This window comes from Babylonia areolata, chromosome 9, assembly GCF_041734735.1.
Source record: "Babylonia areolata isolate BAREFJ2019XMU chromosome 9, ASM4173473v1, whole genome shotgun sequence".
Lineage (NCBI taxonomy): Eukaryota > Metazoa > Mollusca > Gastropoda > Neogastropoda > Buccinidae > Babylonia > Babylonia areolata.
The window spans coordinates 25,031,754-25,048,524 of NC_134884.1; the positions used below are offsets into that span (position 1 = coordinate 25,031,754).

General features: G+C 39.7%; 1 protein-coding gene across 1 annotated transcript in view; it reads right to left on the reverse strand.

The window, feature by feature from the left end:
* Window positions 1-153: 153 nt before the first annotated feature.
* LOC143286162 (uncharacterized) overlaps window positions 154-16,771 on the reverse strand; it is a 90,257-nt gene continuing 73,639 nt past the window's right edge. The window contains exons 45-48 of the mRNA XM_076593767.1: window positions 13,403-13,516; window positions 12,215-12,374; window positions 10,509-10,596; window positions 154-9,132 (exon numbers count right to left, since the gene is read on the reverse strand). Of these exons, the coding sequence (XP_076449882.1) occupies window positions 8,915-9,132; window positions 10,509-10,596; window positions 12,215-12,374; window positions 13,403-13,516 (580 nt within the window). The 3' untranslated portion in view covers window positions 154-8,914. The remainder of the gene's footprint in view (window positions 9,133-10,508; window positions 10,597-12,214; window positions 12,375-13,402; window positions 13,517-16,771) is intronic.

Genomic DNA, 16,771 nt, shown 5'->3' on the forward strand with positions numbered 1-16,771 from the left:
CGTTCAAACAGTCATTCTTTTAGTTTTTAAATCATTCAAAAATTACAAGTAAAACCTCCTCGGCAGGGAAAGTTGCACAAGCTGCAATCCTATTACTTTAGAACTGAAAAGGTTAATGCTTGAGGTTCTGCCACAAGTCACATGCCCCTACACACACACACACACACACACACACACACACACACACACATATCACTCCAGCATATAAAAACTCGTACAAGCATCAAAAGGTATGAAATCATGTAAAATCATATTATTCAGTCTGCAATGGAACTAAAGTACAATTGTGCACCCATGCCACCATATACACAGGAGCATAGGACAGAGGTGAACAGAAACATAATAGAAAATGATAAAAAAATAAAATGTCAAATTGGTGAAGGAGCTTCAGACAGAAATTTCGACACACACACACACACGCACACAAACACACACAACCATAATACTGAATGACAGTTAAAATAAACAAACTCAATATGGCATAGCCAAAAAAGGAAAGTCGCATGACACCAACCCAAAGTGGAACTAGCCTGGGTCATTCTACCATGGTGCTCCAAAGCAAAAAACAAAACACACCTGAACAAATTTGCACTTAGACACTGAGCTGCAAGAAAACACATCAATATGCATATGGTGAAGATGCACAGTTATAAAGGCCAACTCACATTTCCAGCAGCAAAAAACAAAACGAAGAAACATTTAAGTAAAATATTTTTAAAAAAGGAAAAAGGTAGGAATTTGAAAACCAATACGGATGTAACAGATGAATGGACAGAAAAGGAAAAAAAGAGAAGGAAAAAAAAAAGAAAGAAAGAAAACAAAAGCAATAGCAAAAAAAAATTTTTTTTTAAAGAATATTGTTTATTGTTGCTAGTAGTCCAGCTGGCCGCACAGGACCATATCAAGACTGTCAAACCATACAAGTGCTCAACCACATGAACACAAAACTGTCACATGTACAAAAATCAAGACAAACCCACAAAACACAATTCATGACACATTATCTTAACCATTTAGCTCTTTGGGCAAATAAGACTAGGCTGAGCTGAGGACGTCCACCCTTCCACTTAATATATCATCTCCAAATTAAAAAATAATAATAATAAAAAACTTAAAAAGATATAAAAAGTACTTCAAAGCCAAACAAAAATACATTAAAAGGCCAAGAAGGCAAATAAATCTGCAGAATGGATGGCCCATCCCAGTGTGTACCATTTCACTACCTAGTCACCAGAGCAAAATAGATAGTACATCATACACAACAGAAAAGAGAGAAAAGTGTCAAGGCTTGCTCGAAAAAAGAAAGGGGAATGGACTGTGAAGACAGAAAAAGGAGACTACAATGGAGGAAGAAAAAGGCAGAAATAAAGAGAGCCATCAGAAAAGGGGCAACTTCTAGCTCAGAATTTCCAGAAGGCGGGGATGCTATTTAGACTGAAAGACCCCCAGCATCCCACAGGGGGTATTTGAGGAGGGAGGGGGAGTAAAATAAAAAAACAAAACAACAATACTAGTGTAGCAGAAAAAAGGAATTTTCTAACCCAGACTTTTCAGGGGCGGGTGGTGAGACAGGAACCACAATGATACAGCTGATAACCATTCACTTTACAGATGAGTAGCTAAACTTTCCTACCAGCACTGTTGGTGTGTCTGTCTCACAGTCCTGCTCTATGTCAGTATATAAATACACATAGATAGATAGATACAGGTAGATAGACAGATGAATATTACATTTATCATTAAAGAAAGCAAATGCCACAGTCCTATCGGGTGCTCTTGAACCCAAATTAACTTTAATGGTATCTTCCTCTGACGCCAAACTTAACCAATATACTGTCGTATCATCCCCCACTGATCATCATCTAAAAACATAAAACCCTCACAATCAAATAAAACTGCATTTATGTGGGTGAAAGACAGGTCACTGAAATACTGTGCATGAAAACAGCAAAATGATTACACCACTGTATCTGAAAAAAGTAAAATCTCATCCTGTACCAGTTCAAAGGAAATAAGTCTGAATGAAATAAATATTTTATGGCTGCCTACATGGCAGGGCAAAAACGGTCTGACATGTAAAAGCCCACTCATGTACATACGAATGAACGAGGAAGTTGCAGTCCACAAATGAAGAAAAAGAAGAAGAAATAAAGATTTCCCTCTGTCTCATGATCAACAGGGTACAAAATATGCCATCCTCATCTTGTGATGTCAAGAATATTTTTGAGAAAGCAGAAATAAAAATAATAATACTGTAAAGCTGAATGGACTTCTTGGCATTTACAGCACAGTCAACTGCAGATTCCCTCCAGGAGACAAATAAATGTGTCCCAAACAAGTCCATCTGAAAAGAAACCACAGTTTGAAAAAAACAAAAACAAAACAAAAAACCTTTGTTTCCCAATAAACAAACTGAAAAAAATTGTCCATCTGAGAGAATTTCTACAAGTTCAATAACAAACTGATTTCAATAGATAGCCAGTACACTCCTTCCCCAGTTCCTGGAAGAAGTCAAGCCCACCACACCAACTCCCAACCCTACCCTATCCCCTCCTGCAGAACAGAGTACCGCAAATACTACTTCTTCACTGGGGCCATACCAGAGTGGAGTGTGCTCCAAGACAGTGAAGCAGCTGCACCCTCGGTAGAGGCATTCCAGCACCAAATCTGAACAGAAAGAGTTGTTTTTTCGGAGTGTTCCCCCCTTAAGTGTCAAGTAATCTTCAACAAAATGAAGGGGTTCACCTGAAGGAAGAAGAAGAAGATAAGGAAGGAGATTTCCAGTAGATTTCACCAGCTCTCAACTGAACCCCCATATCAGAGCTGCAAGCGCAGTCAATATGAATGCTGATGAATACTGGTACAGTTTCAGTTTAAAGGTGTCGGAGAGTGCAGACTGATCCATATATACTACACATCAGCTTAAAAGAATTTTTTTTTTTTTAAAGGAGCAGATGCCTGACTTATGCATAAACCCAATGCAGTGACCTGACCTCAAGAGTTTATGTTTGTATAAAACATTAACATAAAATGAAATAATTTCAAAAATCAACAATTAAGTAAACATGTGAAATAAAATATAATCATGCTGGGTGTAGCAGCCAGATGGTTAAAGCATTGGACTTTCAATCTGAGGGTCCTGTGTTTCAATCCCTGTCATGGCACCTGGTAAAGGGTGGAGATTTTTCCCATTTCCCATGTCAACAGAAACGCAGACCTGCTAGTACCTGAACCCCCTTCGTGTGTGTATATGCATGCAGAAGATAAATACGTTACGTTAAAGATCTCATTATCCATGTCAGCATTCGGTGGGTTATGGGAACAAGAACAAAACTGCCATCCCCCCATGAAAACAGAGTATGAATGCCAACATGGTGGGGGTAAAAACGGTCATACACGTAAAAGCCCACTCATATATACAAGGGAACGTGGGGAGTCGCAACCCATGAACAAAGCTAGAATTAAATACAAAGTTGCGTGTCTCTTCTATTCTGCTTTCCACTCCGCAGGACACGCATATCTTTCTGACCTTATCAGTGTTTACACTCCTGCAAGAAATCTCCGCTCTTCCTCTGACTGATGCCTTTTGAAACTTCCTCGTGTCAATACAATAACCTATGGTGAATGTTCATTCTTCTTTGCTGCTCCTCACATCTGGAACAACCTTCCTCATCATATCCGTGCATCTGATTCTATTTCTGCTTTTTCGCTCATCACTAAAAACTTATCTTTTTAAAACCTATCTATAAGCACTCTCAGCCTCATTGTTCTCCAACACCACCCAAGTCAGCTCACTTTGGATGTATGTAGAGTGGGAGGTGGAGAGTGTGTGTGGGGGGAGGGAATGGGGGGGGGGGTGAGAAAGAGTGGTCATGAATGTTTTATGTTACTTGTAATATTTTTCTTTCATGTAAAGCACCCTGAGCTCTTAGAGAGAAAGGGCGCTATATAAATGTGCATTATAATTATTATTATATAATCAAATAAAAGGTAGGCCCTATGTAGACGGCAAATAACTGAAATGAAATAAGAATTAAAATGGGTCACATTCAGTGAACTTCTGCGCACCCACACATGAATGCATATTTACACAAGCACACAAATGCGCAAACGCACTCACAGAGACATATCCACATGCAAGAATTTGCAGTCTCACGCACACCTAATCAACACAGACACTGCAGGAGAAAGGAACCGGGGAAAGAAAACATGCACAAGTGCAGTCATATTCAGGCACATAAACTTAGAACATGCCTCTGACAGTGACCATTCCGTCAATTTGTCACAAGAGGAATAATAAAAGTAACCTGAACTTAATTGTAATTACACATAATACAATACACATATAAGACAGTCGTACACACATCCAAAAAACTCCTTGTAACAAAAAACAAAAGTAGGAATGCTCTATTATCAAGTCCAAAAAACAAAGACCCCCCCAAATTTAGCTGAAAACAAGAGAGAAAGAGATGACAGAAAGAAAAGGAAAACACCAGAAACAGAGTGATAGAAATAGAGGAAATTTCTAGCGAAGAATTTCCAGAAGATGAAAGAAACCCTGGCAAGTGGCATCCCAACTGAAGTCTTAAAAAAAAAAGCCCACCCAAAAACGCTTGCCGAGTATGAAAGTTGCAATCAAACAGTAGTTTGTTGGTTAATCCATTCATTTCATATTAAATGTTGTAGTAGTTCCTAACAAATATGGCTATGTAAAAGTTTACCACACAAACACACAAATACAATCTCCTTGAATCCTTTTTTCACTCAATTCATTCTTTCTTACTGATTTCAACCCCTTTTCATCACATTCGTCTCACTTCAGATTATCAAGCAACTGGCCAGAGGAATCAACATTTGGAGAGAGTGGGGTAGGTGTAATACTGGATTTTCTTGAGGGACTTGACATCTTTTTTGCCTTTTCGATTTTCCATCTCAAAGAAACAGACCATGGCCTTTATCAGTTGTTTCGCTTGTCAGTTTAACGACTTCTCTTTTACGAAGTCCTTTAAGTAATTTCCTGTAACTGTATTTAGAGGGTTTTTTGTTGTTGTTTTTTCCCAAAATTTCATCCTCATTTGCCCAGTTTCTCCCAACCCTCCATTCATCCACATCTCCCACCCCTTCTAACCGATAATACTCAGATGTATTCATAAATACTTATGTCTTCAATCACTGATATGTGTGACGGGACATTAAACAAAATTCCTCCATGGCCTTTCCTCCATGTATTTTCCTTTCTTTTGAATAATTTTATAGTAGCAGAAGGTTCGGCAAAGATATTTCCAACCTCTTTGCTCTTTTCCACCATTTCAAAGACACAGACCAAACCCTGTGTCTCCAATTGACCCATCTCCTTTTCAGTGTTCTCTCCCATTGTTTGGTGATGGGTGGAGAATGGTCTTGCAAGACGAGCCACACTGGTAAACTGAGCAGCAACCTCCTTTCTTTTTACTGGCGACTGGCTTGAGGGTCTATTTACTGGGGCCTAACTGACACGAAAGTGTGTTATCTGGTCACTGGGAATGATGTTTTTGAGACTTTTTTACATTCAATATCAGTCGTTTCTCTTGCAAAAATATTTAAAAAAAAAAAAAAAGAAAGGAAAAAAAAAGAAAAGGTGTTCTTCTTGCAAAAAATTAATAACTTCCCTTTTATGAAGTCCACTGAGTAATGTTATTGTGCATTCTATTTCAAACATTCATCTTTGATTCCCCCCTCCATCTGTCCTGTTTCCCCTAACTCTCCATTTAACTCCCTCCTCCTCTCCTAAAACCACTACTAAGTCTTCATAAGCGTGCTCTTAAAATAGTTATTCTAAAATCTTCCTCTTCGACTGCTTCTGATTACACAGAACTTGACACATTGCCAGTGACATTAAAACTTAAATATATTAAACTTAAAGCCATACTTATGTTTAAAATATTAACAGGTTATGCCCCACCCTCTCTCATAAGTAATTTTCCAGTAAATAATCACTGTCACATACATAAAATAACCTTGCCTCGGCCAAGAATTGATCTTTATAAAACAAGTCTCACATACTCTGGCGGATATTCATGGAATACTATTTCATCTACACTTTATGTAAACCCCAGTCTCAGTGTATTTGAAAGACTATATCATAAACATCTAATGTCAGGGCTAAGAATCCTTGAAATTACTGAGACTGAAAACAAATGATGTATTCTCATTATCCTTGTCTATGTGTCTATCTCATTTCCTCCCTCCCTCCTTTCTCTCAACACTGTTTCTCCTCTCTCCTTCACTATCTTTCCTTCCTTACTTTTGCCCTTCCCTCTCTCTTTCACGCATGCACGTACTATGTTATTTTGTAGAGAATTGTGAATTTTCTATGCCATTCATAAGTTCTTTCATTTTTATTATTATTGTTGTTGCCATGCAATGGGTATTTTTTCCCTTGCATTTCCTAGACTAATTTATGCATTTTCCAAACGAGGGTAGGATGAAAACAGGCCAATAAGTATCTACTCCTTTTTCCTCAATAAAAAAAAAAAAAGGCCTCGATTTCGATTTCAATTTTTCCAACGTTTTTATCTCTTCACTTTTAAATGACAACACCCAAATGCAGAAACAAATACTTAAACCAGATGTCTGCAATCACCAGTATCATGAGTATGTGTGATGAACAAAATTCCTCCTATCTACAAAAAAAATAAATTAAAAAAAAGAAAAGCAAAACCCCAAAAAGTAACAAAATGCCTTTCTACCCCTGATAAAAGGCTTTGCAACATAAATGAGACTTTTCATCTTTTTTTTTTAACACACAAAGAGTACCTGTTTATCCATGAAAAACAGCAGTTTTGCAACACAACTCAATTTTTTTCCTTCATTTCTTAAAAAAAAAAAAACCCACCACAACACACTTTGTTCAGTTTCTTTCATGAGCAGGAACATCACTGGACTTTTCTTTTTCATCCAAAAATTAATAAAACCAAAAAATTCTGTACAATTTTCAGCCTCTGAAAGCTTCACATCAACCACATCAGCACCTTTCATATCTTGTTGAATATCACTCCCTTGCAAACAGGGCATGCAGGAATGCATAAAACTACACATAAATCAATCCATGTTGACACAAACATACCTACAAAACACATTCAGTGGATACACCAAGGTATATAATTACAAACAAACAGTAAATGTACATTCAACACAAATCCCATCAGTGGAATATCACTGTTGGATCTTTTGGCCTCTGGTATTCAGTCAAGTCATTCATGTCTTGCTGTACCTTAAGATGCTATGTACACACAGTCATGAATTATAATCCAAAGTTCTGGTATTCTATTCATTTTCAGCCTATCATTCACTCAGTTTCTTGGCAACTGCTATAGAAATGTAGTCAGCAAACTGTCTTTTAGTTTAATTTTTTTCAAGAGAAACAGAAATCACACACACATACACACACACACACGTTTATCACATGCCACGCCTGCCTGTGCAACGCCCACTCAGCTTGAGCTCACTTTCAGACAGCATCGAAGAGGTTAACAGTGAACAAATGGGCACACAGTGCAGGGGAGGGGACTGATGCTCTCCTCTGAAATGCCAGTGATTTTCAAAAACCATGCTTCTCCAGTGATTCATGCAACACATGACCTTGTCCCACCACCTTCATCAAACACCCCCCTCCCTCCTTGCCCTAAACAAGGTGATATATTGTCTCTGAGGTCAACACTAGGTCAGCAACACAGCTATTCTTGGCCTCCTGTCTGCTCTCCGTTTCCTTTTTTTTTTTTTTTTCTGCAACATGTAGTTCTGCAATATCCCCAACCTCCACCCTCTCTGCAAATCATCACTCTTTCATTCGCTTTAAGCGAGCCATCTGACCAGATTTTTTTTACCACAAGTACACAGAGGACTGTCTTCAATGACTCATGAAGCTTGTGCAACATCATAAGTGACAAAATCACATAGGGTATTTGCAACATGCTGCTGTTTCATAACATCTAGAGCCAGTTTGCGTTTCCTCATCCGCCATCTTGAAATTTTCTGAGAGGGGTACTGACAATAATATCCAGTAATTACCATACAGAGTGTAATTGGCTGTTGCTCCTCGCAAGTAATGACATATCAAGCTTTCTGACTGGTGATTTTTTGGACACATCAACTTTAAAAATGTAACTAAAAAATCCTGAAATGATGCAGACATATATCATGGGGCAAAGAGCGATGAATTTTTCATGATGTATATATATATATATCTATCTATCTAGATATATATACATATATATATATATATATATATATACATCATGGAGCACTGAAGAGGTTAAAGCTCTGCCAGCCACTCAGAGCCCTGCTCAATTGTAACACAAAGGTACAGAGGAACAAAATTAAGAAGTAATGTGGCTTAAGGTTGACGAGTCAACATACTTTTTTCATTTTGACTTTTTCGGGAACATCCACTCACTCTCACACACAAAGGCTAATCTCAAAAGAACTGTATCAAAACAGCCACACAGAACATAATAAACATCAACACGTCATGTACTATACACACAATGTCTCACTTCTCTCTCACCCTCTCTTGCACACATGTGCATGCACACACACACGTTTGTGCTAAAGCCCCAGCAACTGCACACGATACCATCATCACCAATAAACCTTTGGCACCAATCTTTTGAACACAAGTAATCAGTATCAGTATCAGTAGCTCAAGGAGGCGTCACTGCGTTCGGACAAATCCATATACGCTACACCACATCTGCCAAGCAGATGCCTGACCAGGAGCGTAACCCAACGCGAACACAAGTAAGGCCAGGAAGAGTTTTCAAGCAGCTTAAAAATTCACAACACTGTTTTCTCAACTACACACAAAGGGAAAGCGCGTGTGGGAGAATCATTTCAGCTTTTAACCACCGGTTGACACTGCTGCCCTATTCCTCCATTAATCTGAGTTTCCTGTCTCTGTGTGTCTACTATTGATGTTGATCAAGTCATCCAAGACAGAGACGGGATCGATCATCTTCGTGGGGTCCTCAAAGCGTTCGTCATCACTGCAGGAGACCAATCGTTCCTCCTCAGAATCAGATCCATTGCTCATGTCTTCATCGTAAGGCTGGACGTTCTGGAATCTGTTCTCAGGCACCTTAAATCCTTGCATTTCTGCACACCACAGCAAAACATTGTGAAAATAAGACACACTGTAACAGTGTAAGAAGAAAGGGCATCTTGAATCTTTGCTTACAGACTGACAGAAGGAAGGATGGAAAAAAAAAGAAAGAAAGAAAAAACTATAAAAAGAGAAAAACAAGACAAACAAAGAGGATAATGCAAGCCAGAATAGCACAAAGAAAAACATCAAAAGTAGATAACAAAGTGGAAATGAATGAACCAGACAGACACAAGCATTGCCTGTTGGCATCACCGTTGTAACATCCCCTCTACACACACACAAACCTACACATAAATATAAAAAAAAGGGAAAAAAAGACTATAGACACATGCAGGTTTGAAGCTGATGATCTCTACTGTTATCAGCTTTGAAAGATGACATGTAAAACAAGTCTCTATTTTTTCTTACATAAAAAAAAACATTATGAATCAATAGGAACAATGGTAAAAAATGTTTTTCTTTTCAATGACCTCACCATACTTAACACCACCCCCCTTCAGGTAATTTGACAACTGGGCCAATGGACTAACATATTTGTATTTGTATTTCTTTTTATCACAACAGATTTCTCTGTGTGAAATTCGGGCTGCTCTCCCCAGGGAGAGCGCGTCGCTACACTACAGCGCCACCCATTTTTTCGTATTTTTTCCTGTGTGCAGTTTTTTTTGTTTTGTTTTTCCTATCTTCGTGGATTTTTCTACAGAATTTTGCCAGGAACAACCCTTTTGTTGCCGTGGGTTCTTTTACATGCGCTAAGTGCATGCTGCACACGGGACCTCAGTTTATCGTCTCATCCGAATGACTAGCGTCCAGACCACCACTCAAGATCTAGTGGAGGAGGAGAAAATATCGGCGGCTGAGTCTCGCTTCCCAGGCGGACGCGTTACCTCTAGGCCATCACTCCACATAACATAAATAAAACTAAAAGCAGAACAGTAGGTCACTGACATAACTGTCTCTGGAATACAACCTGCATGCACGTGCACTCATGACCAGTTTTTGTTTCTTTTCTGTTTTTTCCACATTCTTTTTACTGTCAGCAATGTTTGTGCAGCCAAGTCTCAAAATTTTGGATTCATGTTGTAAAGAATGGTAAAATCAAATTCCTTTTTCAGTCTCTCACTCACACATCCATGCACACATGTGCACACACACACATGTACACACACACACACACACACGCACACACACGCACACACACACACACGCACGCACACACACATGTACACACACACGTACACACACACGCACGCACACACACACACGTACACACACGTACACACACACACGCGCGCACGTGCGCGCACACACATACACATACACGCGCGCGCGCACACGCACACACACACACAAAATAATGACTTACTGCGAGTCAGCAGGATGTTTTCTGGCTCTTCCAAATCAGAATCTGAACTGTCCACCAGTTTGTCAAAGTCCACCTTCAGCTTTGCAAACTGAAAACACACATTTTTCAACATGGCTTCTTGAGATACTGAAAAGCTGAAGGTACAAACTCATCTCGTGTGCTGGCTGCATTGCACACGGACAACATTCTGTATCAGATACAGGCATTCATCTCATGTTTTGCAATGCACGCAGACACCCTTCTGAAAGTTGGAATCAAGAGACAAAGAACCCTCTACAATAATGTGTGATTACATTAATCAGAAAAGAGAGAACTATCAGACCAGTCTGTATCAGACACTATTCTCTGACACGCTGACTCAAACAGAAAAATATAACACTCTGCTGAGTACCAGTCAAGAACGCCAGAGAGCCGACAGACAGAAAAAACGAAAAAACTCAGCCGTATGGAGAGCACAGGAACAGGAGTCATGATGGCTGCCAGAAAAAGAGGGCGCTAGCCAGGGGGACAAAGGGGAGGTTACCTACTTCCGGGAGGTTATCGGCCGTAGTACTTTCCTTTTCTCCGCATAGGCGGATAGTAGTTTGCACAGGACAGGAATGTCAGACCCCTGCCGGAGTCTGCACTAGTTGGGTCACGGTTAAGTATGTGTAATTAAACTCATGTTTTGCAATGCACGCAGACACCCTTCTGAAAGCTGGAATCAAGAGACAAAGAACCCTCTACAATGATGTGTGATTACATTAATCAGAAAAGAGAGGACTATCAGACCAGTCTGTATCAGACACTATTCTCTGACACACTGACTCAAACAGAAAAATATAACACTGTGCTGAGTACCAGTCATTTTTTTTTTTTTTTTTAATTCTGTTATCTTCTCACAGAATCCTCCAACAGTTCTTGACAGCTAACACGAAGGCGCTATGCTCCTCACTTACTCTTTGTATGCTGTGGCCACCGTCTCAAATGCTGCCCACGTTATAGCCATTCTCCTTCAGTTCATTTTCAACCGTTCTGTGCCATGACTTCCTTGGTCTTCCTCACGCTCCTTCCCCATGTATGTGGACAGTTGTATTGTATTACGTTTTGTCACAACAGACTTCTCTGTGTGACATTCAGGCTGCCCTTCTCCCCAGGCAGAGCATGTTGCTACAATGCAGCGCCACACTTTTTTTTCTTTTTTCAGTCTGCAAGTGTATTTCTTTCATTATCAAAATGGATTTTTTTTCTTTACAGAATTTTTCCATGAACAACCCAATTGCTGCCAAGAGTTCATTTACATGCATGGAGTGCATGCTGCACACAGTACCTTCAGCCGTTGCAACAGTGCAGTGCCACTTTTCCTTTCTTTTTTTTTCTGCAAGTGGTTTTTTTTGTGTGTGTGTGTGTGTGTGTGAGTTTGATTCTTGTCGCTGTTGTCGTATCGTTTTTTTTCTAAAGGGAAATCAGACATTTTCATCATCAGGAATGACTGGACTATAACTGAATCCATTGTTATTTTGTTGTGTCTGTAGTGTATCCTGTATTTATTTGGTTGTGTCCATAATTGTGTGTTAATTTGCAAGTGTGTTTGTTTTGCTGTCACCCTATTACTGAATCCATTGTTATTTTGTTGTGTATGTAGTGTATCCTGTATTCATTTGGTTGTGTACATAATTGTGTGTTAATTTGCAAGTGTATTTGTTTTGCTATCACCTTTGCCTCACCTTCTGTTTCTTGCTGAGCAAGTGGCTCCAGCGGCCTTTGATGTCTTTGGCCAGGGACAGGATGACCTCCCCCTGGTGCACCATGATTCGGCATTTGTCCGGCACCACAGTGTCAAACAGCTGGTAGTCAAACCCGTACACCTCCCCGCCACAATCACGCCTGGCCAGGGGATGAGTAAATCAAAAGGTAGAAGGGGAAAAAAAAAATCAAACAACAATTGTAAGAAATGTGACTAAATGATGCTTGAGATGAAGAGAACGATGACAGTAATCAGCCTAATCAATCAAACAGTTCTGCTATTTTGACAAACATGTCTGCTAGGAACAATGTGATCTCTCTAACAGGCAAACACATTACCATATTTTCTCCCTCAGCCCCATTCCCATCCCCTCGTACCACCTATCCACTGCTGCAAAACACATACACTCTGGCAAACATTCACTCTTACATTCTCTCTCAAAACATTACGAATCCGATACAACACATTAAAAAATATATATTACATAACACATACATTATACATATCTCCTTCTCACATGCACACTCACAAACACACAAAAAAAGTTTGATTAAATTGTTTGGCCCCATTTGAGTCTTTCAAGGACAAGAATAGTTCGGAGACTCCGTTGTGAAATGGAATTAATCTCCAAATACCCCCCAAAATGGAGTATGACAGGGCGGGGATAAAAATGGTCATACACGTGAAAGTCCATTCGTGTATACAAGTGAACATGGGAGTCGCAGCCCACTAATGAAGAAGAAGAATCTCAAAATACACTGATGTCACAACTTTTACCAATGCAAGTTTCAAGGGGAGTTCCGTTTTTCATTAATTCAATTCTAATATGGTGACAACTGCATCAAACATAAACTGATGGCAAGATAAGCATTTCATGTAACATGGCAATGTTCAGCTCTTGTCCATAACTTTTCTTAAAACTGTAACTGTTACCTACCAACAACTTCAAGAGTTTTTACATCCTTTTTGTGTTGTTGTTGTTCTTGTTGTAAATATTACATTTTGACAAAAAAACAATGGGAATTCCAAAGCCTATTTCAACTTTAATTTATGGCATTTAATAAAACAATGTTGGTAACATGTAAGTCACAACAGTAATAACTAGATCACACACACATCATATGCACTCACGCGCGCTCGCACACACACACACACACACAACACCAACCTGAAATGCACAGAAGAGTCAGTGATGGTGAAATCACTCTCCTTAGCGCCATGCACAGTGACAGTCAACAGTACACGGAAACTGTTCTGGGACCACTTCACCAACGGCATCAGTCTGGCAAAAAAAACAAACAAAAAAAAAACCAAAAAAACAGAATCAACACCATGACCCACAGTCTGACAAAACAACAACAACAATAAAACAACAACCGACACACACATATGGAATCAAAACCATGTCCCACAGGCACAATATCTGAATGATTAAAGCGTTGGACTTTCACTCTGAGGGTCCTGGGTCTGATCCCCATATGAGTGCCCTGAACACACGAAATCAAATCACATACCTGCCATTTGGATGAGATGATAACCTGAGGTCCCGTGTGTACCATATACTTTTAGTGCATGAAAAAGGACCCACAGCAATAAACAGGTTGTCCCTGGCAACACTCTGTAGAAAAAACATCCATTCTGATATGAAAGCAAATACATGTGCTGACAGAAAGAAAGGTAGCAGAAAAAAAAAGTGTGATGCTGCACTGTAGCAACGTGCTCTCTCTACCTGGGGAGGAGAGCAGCCTGCATTTCACACAGAGAAATCTGGTGTTGCAAAATGTAATACACATTACACTACACTTCACTACAATCCAGTTCAGTTCAGTAACTCAAGGAGGTGTCACTGCATTCTAACAAATCCAAATACGCTACACCACATCTGCTAAGTAGATGCCTGAACCAGCAGCGAAAACCCAACGTGCTGGTCAGGCCTCGAGCAGACGGATCAGTCTGTAGGCTTTGACTCTTCCTTGAAACTGAATTTTTTCTCTGCACTGCCAGGAACAGATGTATGCATCAATGTAACTTCCATGCTTAGCAGAAGTAGTCACACTACACTACACTACACTACACTACGCAAGCAAAAGTTCCATTCTTGCACCTCATCACCTGTACCTCCTGTAATAATTATGTTCCATGTATCTGTGTAAATAGTAGATCTTGAATCTAGAGCTGAGTTCCTTTCCAGAAGTGTTCATAGATACAGCGGTTGGTAAGCCCTGGGGACTAACTCTTATCACATTCAGGGAATGTTACTCACAGGTACTATATATTCCGGAACAGGGTTTGTCGTCAGACGATTAACCATTATACCCCGAACTCGGCCAATGTCGACTTGCAGTGTAACACCCCCACCCACCCGGTACTGTCGTCTAAACACATGCTTACTATGGATGCAGCCATTGTTGTTTACATAACCGAGACTCTCGAGATTCACAGCCTCGTTTTCGGCACTTCCTGCCATGCATTTTGCACTTTTCAGAGTCCGGTTTGCTTGAATTTTGACAAAGTTGTGAATTTTTAAAGTTGCAAGACGAGTTTGATGATTGCCGAGAGCTTTAGTGTAATCTGAATGCTGATTCTGAAGATGACTTTGAACCATTTTAATGATTTTTGCATGAGAATCTTGTAAAAATCGATTGAACTGAGTGACCTAGATATCGACTGACCGAGTTTTGCCGACAATGAGAGTGAAGTTGGTCACTTGAATGTGAATCGATCATCGGACCTCCGAAATCATGAATCAAACACTGTCAGTGAGTTAGTCTTGATTTCACTGATATTTATTGGCGTTCTGCATGATCTTCCTGAATGTGCTAGTTCAATGGAATATACAAGTGATTTGGTAAAGTTTTGCCAAAGTTTTGAAGTTTCAAAGTTGCAAGATGAGTTCGATGACTGTTGATCATAGTAGCGTAATCCAAACAACTATTCTGAAGAATTCTGAAGAGTTTGCTAGTTAAATGGATTATATTTTTCTTTTCATTATAAGAAAATACAAAGTGGAACGATCATCATAAAATCAACTGGATGTGAAAATGATAGTGGCAACTCGACCACTGAGAAAAAGATGTTGCTGATCTCCGCTGAGCAGTGGGATTTTGTGACCAGACAACTTGGGAAGCTAGATCAACTCGACGTTGTGATACAAAAACTTGATGCACTGGATGCTCAGCTTAGTGAAATCGAGGCGGCGATGCAGTTCCAAAGTGAGGAGCTGGAAACGATTAAGAAAGAGAACAAAGAGCTGAAAGAAGAGTTGATGAATGTGTGAATGGAGAGAAAACTGCTCAGCGACAACAACGAACAGTACAGCAGAAGAGACTGTGTGAGAATTTCGGGAGTGAAGGAAAACCCAGAAGAAAAGACAGACGAGGTGGTGATTAAAATGGCGAAGGATCTTGACGTGCAACTTGACAGCAGAGCCATCTCTACCAGCCACCGAGTGGGAAAACGAGTAGGCGATAAACATCGTGCCTTGCTCGTGAAGTTCACAACGTGTCACAAGAAGGAAGAGTTGATGAAGGCAGCAAGGACCAAGGCGAAGTCAGTCCCAGCTCTGCGAGGGGTCTTCTTCAATGAAGACCTCACCGACCTGAGAGCCAAAATGGCCAACCATGCCCGGAGATGTGATGGAGTTAGAAACGTGTCCACAACAAACGGTGAACTTGTGTGTTTCCTTCACGAAAAGAACAGAGAAGGGAGGAACATAAAAATCCCAATTGACAGTCCCAAAGATCTGGCCAAACTAATGAAGGAGTCAGAACATCAGGTGTTGCAGAAGCTGAACCTGGCTTAGGACAAGCCAGAGGAAGAGGCTCCAAAACTGAACATTTTGTGTATCAATGTGTGTGGGCTGCTTTCCAAACTGAACTTTTTATCTGAATCTGTGCTAGCTAATGACATACTTGTGTTCACTGAAACTAAAACAGACAGTACTTCAGACAAACTTTTAGAGGACTTTTTTGATAGCCATAACTTTACTTGTTTCTTTAAACATAGGAAGAATGTGAGTGGCAATAGATCAGGGGGTATTATTATTTGTGTAAAGAAAAGGATTGAAGATAAATGTAAGTATGTGCAATCCAAATCTCAGTTTGAATCCTGGTGTACTTTTGATAAAAAAAATTATTCAACACTGACAAAGATGTACTCCTTGGTGGTGTATACACACCACCGGAAAGCTCACAATATGCTTCGCGACTCTGTTTTGCAGACATAGAGCAAGAAATGGTAGATCTTAATAATGCTCATGAATTCTATGTACTGTTAATGGGAGATTTCAATGCTCACACTGGTTGTAGTAGTGATTTTATTGACTCAGAAGATAACACTGTCCTGGAACTAATGAATACTGACATGCTCCTTGACAATATTGATCAGAATCCCTCCCTCACATTGAGCAGCCTTGGTATTCCAGTCAATAGAAATATAGAAGATAAACATAGTGTTAATAACTTTGGAAAAGCTCTCCTTAATGTATGCCGCTCAAATAACTTATATATTTTTAATGGCAGGCTAGGCGATGACGTTA